The following is a 6331-nucleotide window of genomic DNA, read 5'->3' on the forward strand; positions in this document are numbered from 1 at the left end:
TGGGAAATAATGCTATATATACCACTTGAAGTATGGTCTGATGATGTTTGTAATGGGAAATAATGCTATATATACCACTTGAAGTATGGTCTGATGATGGAAATATATAAAATGGTGATGCTTTGAATAATTATATATATATTTGACATGCTGCAGAAGTTCCAACCAACATAGGTATATTTCATATTTTGGATGTGTGTGTGGAGGGATGTAGTTAATATCAATTAGATGCTAAATCTACTCACTTTTTTATCAATAGTTACTGGCTATTATTTTTTTAAAAAAACAATGTGCTTAGGCTCGGTAACTAGTTGCTGAAAGAGTGAAGTTGAAAACTGTCAAGTTCTGAACGAGCTTAGTGTTGTTGGGAATACACCATTTTTTCACCCTTAAAAATGCTGAATGTGGGATCCCAGAAGGGGCAATTGCCTCTTGCACTCCTTAGAACCCCTTTCTTGCTATTAATATCTGTCTATTCTGAAAAGTAATTACATCCCTGATATACACAACTTGAAGTAAGGTCTGACCGTGTAAATTATGATAAAATATATACTACAAAAATTGTAGAATTTTACTTGTTGCAGACAATATGATGTATGATAAATTATGTTAATAGTTACAAGATGCTCTAATATACCACATATCATTTCGTTTGTACTTACTTATATAGAAAACAACAAGAGATAGTTGGATTGTTTGATATTTAACTGTAAGTTTGTGTTTGTATTAGTGTGAAAGCTAAATAGAGTTAAAACAGGAAAGATCACTATATAAAGAAATTAATCAAAAACAAAAGGCAAAAGACTTGTTGATAGCTGGAAGCTACAATTCTAAATCAGAACCTTAGTTTGTCCAGAACAAAGAAACAATGCAAAAAAACACTACCTAATCAAAATAAAAACTTTGGGCTTTATACAAAAACATTAAAGAGAAAGTAATAACTGAAGAAATTTTATTTCATTGTTTAATATTTTCTATTTCTTAAGCATCCATTAATTTAACTTTTAGTTAGTTTGTTCTCTCTATGTTTTTTTTTTTATGTTTGTAGTTGTTGACTGACAACATCTACTGATTAGTCTAATTTTCTTGTCCCTGGTGGGACAGCAGTAAGTCTCTGGACTTACAACGTTAAAAACGTTAAATTCAATTCCCCATAATGGACACAGTAGAAACTGCCTGGCATAACCTGGTTGTTAGGGTACTCAACTTGCAATCTGAGGGTTGCAGGTTGGAATCCCTGTCACTAAACATGCTCTCCCTTTCAGCCATGGGGGTATTATAATGTGATGGTCAATGGTAAAAGAGTAGTCTAAGAGTTAGCTGTGGGAGTTGTTTACTAGCTGCCTTCCCTCTAGTCTATCACTGTTTAATTAGGGATATGTAGTGCAAATAGCCCTTATGTAGCTTTGCATGAAATTAAAAAAAAAAGACTTCTTTTATCTATTATTTGTAAGTTCAGTATGCATGGCCTGTTTTTTTTTACTAATGCACTGATGACGTTCCACTTATTACTGATATAAAACTATATTTGTTTACTCGTATTACTAATAAGAATTCTTTAAGATCAAATCAACATCATGATTGTAATAAATCTTTACAATCATAACAAAAATAATTAGAAGTAACACTATTGTTTTTTATAACAATTTAAATAAAAATACTAAATATGAAAAATATTTTCTACATTTCAATTAGTTCAAGCCAATTCACAACAGGATGCTGTGTCTAGGAATTTTTACATTATAATGCAAAGTACAAGTAAAATGTATGATGCAGTTTTAATTTTCTGCTTTTTTTTTTTGTACAGACAGTTGAAGAACTGAAGTTAATGGCTCTTTCTAAACTAGAATTGAAAAATTCCTCGTATAGACTTCGTAAACTTCCTGAAAACATCTGGAGAAAACCACCTTGTGAGTTTGTAATGACTGTGATGGTGTAAAATATCTTTCAGAGTATAATAAATATGATACTTGTTGTCATTGCGTGTTAAATGGCAACTTGCTGAAATAAGAGTGAAAGTGACTTTTGTACACGAAGTATATTCAAATTATTTTCTTTTTCCTGTCATCACCCCTGACAATATTTATGCCACTAAACAAGACAATCTCTTTTGACATTATGAAAAGGAAATACTAAAATATCTGTGATTTGACATGCTTCTACATAACATAAAACTACCTCAAAAGCAAACAGTTATACATTAGCTAAATGTGTTACAATATCAACTGTAGAAAGGATACACCATAACTAAACCTATTACTGACTCAAAAGTATACAGACAATGCTTTAATTTGATATATTTTCTCTGAAGTTTTAGGTAGATGGTGTAAAGGGGTATACAGTTTTAAAATTGAAATTACAATACTTAAGATACATCACAATATTAGTATGTCTTGGTTTGTGACAAAGGAACCACATCCAGACGTATCACTAATTATGTAAAGAAGAACTGTGTTATTATTTTATAAACAAGAAAGTTGCCTCAGTATTTCATGTTGCACCATTGTAGAAGCTAAGATGTGGTTTTACCTGCATCATATTAAAGACTTGAATTAGGCTAATTAAATGTTCTGTGTTTCATTATTTCTGAACTTACCATTTGAGTATTATTACTAATACCCCACATTATATAATTTTTATGATCCAGGTATCTCATAGCTCCACATTAACAGTTTTAGGACTAGAAGTACATCATAATTTTATGTTATAACAAGTTTAAAAAATCAGTTAAAGCCTACTGAATAACTCTGTATAATGTATTCTGAAAAAAAATGTTGTTATGCCTTTGTAGTATACCATATCAAGGATTATAAGGGTTTAAAAAACTTGTATAAAATTTTACTCATTTATGGTACAGAAAATACTGCACTTTATTTATATCATACTTTTATATATAACAGTTTTTAGAGTTAGGCAGCAAACCCACTTAGTTTTCTTTGGTTTCTTTCTGCACGATGAGCATTTTGTATCCCCACGATTAACACAGCAGATGGCCTAATGTGGCTTTGCTCAAACACAAACAATCTGGAATATAGAACATTCTGGAATCAGCATGCTTTGAATACTACAAGAAGAAGACAGCAATAATAGGGCTTGGTCATCATTTCTTATAAGATGGAAATTTATGAGTAACTCGATTATTTTCTTCTTACGATGAAACTACAGTTACTTAGATCACAATATCAAGATAATTATTCCTTTCACAAAACATTTTTCAGATAATGTATTCCCTTATCCAGCTCTTCTTTTGAAATGCAGTTAGTTTTTGCACAAGCCAATAAAGTTTTTTTATAATCCCTATTTTTTGATGTTTGTGATGACTTTTTATCTTAAAATTTGAATATGATTATCTATGATTAAATCTATCGGTGGCCATGCTGTTAAATACTGAATCATTCAGTGTTTGTGTTTACACATTGAGGTAATCGCTCTTGTTGAGTATTGTTATAGTATTTTAATTAAATACTATTAGCCAGTATTGAGTAGTATCATTCGTTTAGTCAGATTATTCATGTTTAAGGATTTAAGTAGTACATGTTTTTGATGTGTTTTAAACTGATGACCTGAAGGTGGGTAGTTTTAGTTTTGACTAGCCCCTCTTTTCCTTGGGGCTCTCAAAATGTGAGGTTTATTCAAAAAGCAGTGAAAAAAAATGTATCTGTTTCAATTTTTATGCTTAGAAGAAAGCAGGAAATGTAACTTGTATTGTAAATCCAAGTCAGCTGTTAGGTAATAATCTTGCTGGTAACTAACAGTAAATGTGTTTGTTTCTGTTCTAGGACCTCATAAGCAAACTAGGCTTGTAGAAGACTAATGGTAGATTTGAAATACTATTTTTACACACTTCTCTTTTGAAATCAGTAATGGACAAATTAGTTGGAGAGTGGAAAAAACATCTAAATCTTATTGTGATTTCATTCACCAACCTTAAGGTCACTGATGTTCAAAACCAAGACTTTTAATTGTATATGTAGGAGAAAAGGATTCGAGTGCTAAAGCCTTTTGTAGATGTTGGAATATTAAAAGTATTATGTGTGATAATATTGTTATAATACTGGTTAATATAAGTAAACTACTCAGGAGTGAAAAGTCATTTTATATTGAACAGTGCATGACTGTGACACACTGAAGGATGCTGGGATCTGTGATGGCACTTTGCTCATTTTAGAAGATGGTAGTCCTCCAAAAAGTGATGAGGTAAATAATGATAACGTTATCACAAATAACGATAATATCATTTTGCTCTGTTTTTTATTTCCCCCAAACATACAGAACTGTAAATAACATATCTAAAAGAGTTGATTGAGAGGGATTGCAAGTAATAGCAAGCAGATTTTCAGTGAATGAAATCCATCAATGTGTTGCTCTTTATATTGCATTGGATATTTTCTATACACAAACTCAATAATTAAGACAATTTTGACTCCCAAACCATTAGACCTTGTATAATTTAAACCTGTCATTTTTTTTAACTGTGTTATTTTGTTGTGTAGATAACTCTGTTGTTCAGTGTTGGGGCTGGAGCTGGAGATCAGGCAGACTTTGAGGTGAATATTGAGAAACAGGCTTCAATATCTCAATGTCTTAAATCTATGCTTCGTACAGCAGAAATAGAAGGTAAGTAACATTCCCAGTTTATCTGTGTTTCTATTCTGGTCTGTAGAAGCGTAACTTAATTATAGATAAAGAACATAAGTTAATGTTCATTAGATAAATACAGATTGACATAATTATAATAAGCAGGACCATTTCATTGTATTGTTATTTTTTGTTAACTTATTTATCTCAATAGGCCACCTTTCTCATGGCCTGTGACTCTCTTGTTGCAATTCATTTAAATGTGGTGCTTAAAATTGTACTCTTGTGAGAGGATTATAGAACTTTCCAACACAAATATCTTCTTTTCCTTCCATGAAAGGCATGAAATTTTTGTGTTTGAATAAAGGAATAGCTGTAGTGTTGAACCATATTGGTAAAGCATGAAAGTGTGGTTCCAGCAGGGATAAATCAGACTAATTCATGACCAACTACCTGTGATTTAAATAGCTTGTCACTAACAATAACAAGAATACAGTGGTCCTTTTGAGGTATAAAGTAGAAAATCTGTATAAATAAGATAATTCACATGGATTTACGTCCATAAAAATGACACGAGCTGAATGGAAGACAAGTGTCAAAAGTTGTACAAGCAGCATTGTGCTTGTGACAAGTGAAAGTATGTCACAACAATGAATGTTTACTTAAAGAAATTACAACAAAATCTGGGCAATATACTATCATTCCATTGGTGAAACAACATTTCAAGAATTGTACAATACATATCACAAACGTTTTTTTAAGGGGGTTTACTGTAGTTAAGCTAAAGTTAAAGATTAAGAAAGTTGAGAAAAATGCCGAGGAAAATTCCGAAGACTATCAGGTTAAAATACTGACACCACAGTATTGCAAGGAAATTCTGTCTGTTCATGGACTGGATACCATTGAAGTGTTGCTTCATCAAGACAGACATCTATCAGCATGACCAAGGCAACATACCAATTCTTCCATAAGATACTGGAACAAATGAGATTTCATCTTATCCCATTTACAGTTATACCAGTTAACTCTTTTCAGCATGGGCTCAGTCCCTGGGATTGACTTGTAACCATTTTGTGCTTGCTATAGTTTTCATGCTGTAACTTTTAAATTAGTGAGCTTTGTTAACAAAATTTGGCAGATTATCAGTAAACATTACAATGCTTTCACACTCAAAATATAATTTTTTTTTATTAAGTCTTAAGGTTTGTTAAGCAATGTTTTTCTCATGCCTTTTTTTCTTTTTGTATGTTGCCTATCCAACATGCAAATTAATTTTCATTTTAAGATTAAAAATACTTTTATGCATCAGAAAATTTTCAAGTTTCTCATGCGAAACCTTTATAATGTCCAGATAGTCATCAAATGTTTCTTCAGAAAAAATCTTTATATTTTATCTGTTATTTTCACTAACGAATCCCTATGCAGGTTCGGTAGATTTGACCATTCTTGTAACCATCATAAAAAAAATTAGGAAATAAGTATAAATTATGCTCTTTCATTCTAGAATGACAAAAAATTATAACTCGAAAACATAAATGTTTAGACTAAATAACTTAAATCTCCTAACTTTATACATTGATATATATTTATTATTTTAATTATATTGACCTTTCAGGCGTGCCTGGCTAACATTACAGCAGTTACAATCACACGGCACATGTGCTCTCATGTTACCGTATCCAATAACATAAAACTGACCTTTGGTCTGTACAAAGTAACTTGTTTTTGCTGTATTTTAGTAGACTAGTATTTT

At 31.2% G+C, this 6331-nt stretch overlaps 1 protein-coding gene across 1 annotated transcript; it reads left to right on the plus strand.

The window, feature by feature from the left end:
- The first annotated feature begins 29 nt into the window (after nt 1–29).
- Nucleotides 30–5521, plus strand: LOC106468282. Its single transcript, XM_022396614.1, has 5 exons — nt 30–45; nt 1808–1910; nt 4109–4197; nt 4494–4617; nt 5355–5521. Exons 2-5 carry the CDS (start codon nt 1829–1831, stop codon nt 5519–5521), a joined length of 462 nt encoding a protein of 153 aa, XP_022252322.1. The 5' UTR covers nt 30–45; nt 1808–1828.
- The last annotated feature ends 810 nt before the right edge of the window (nt 5522–6331 follow it).

This window comes from Limulus polyphemus, unplaced genomic scaffold (assembly GCF_000517525.1).
Source record: "Limulus polyphemus unplaced genomic scaffold, Limulus_polyphemus-2.1.2 Scaffold2946, whole genome shotgun sequence".
Lineage (NCBI taxonomy): Eukaryota > Metazoa > Arthropoda > Merostomata > Xiphosura > Limulidae > Limulus > Limulus polyphemus.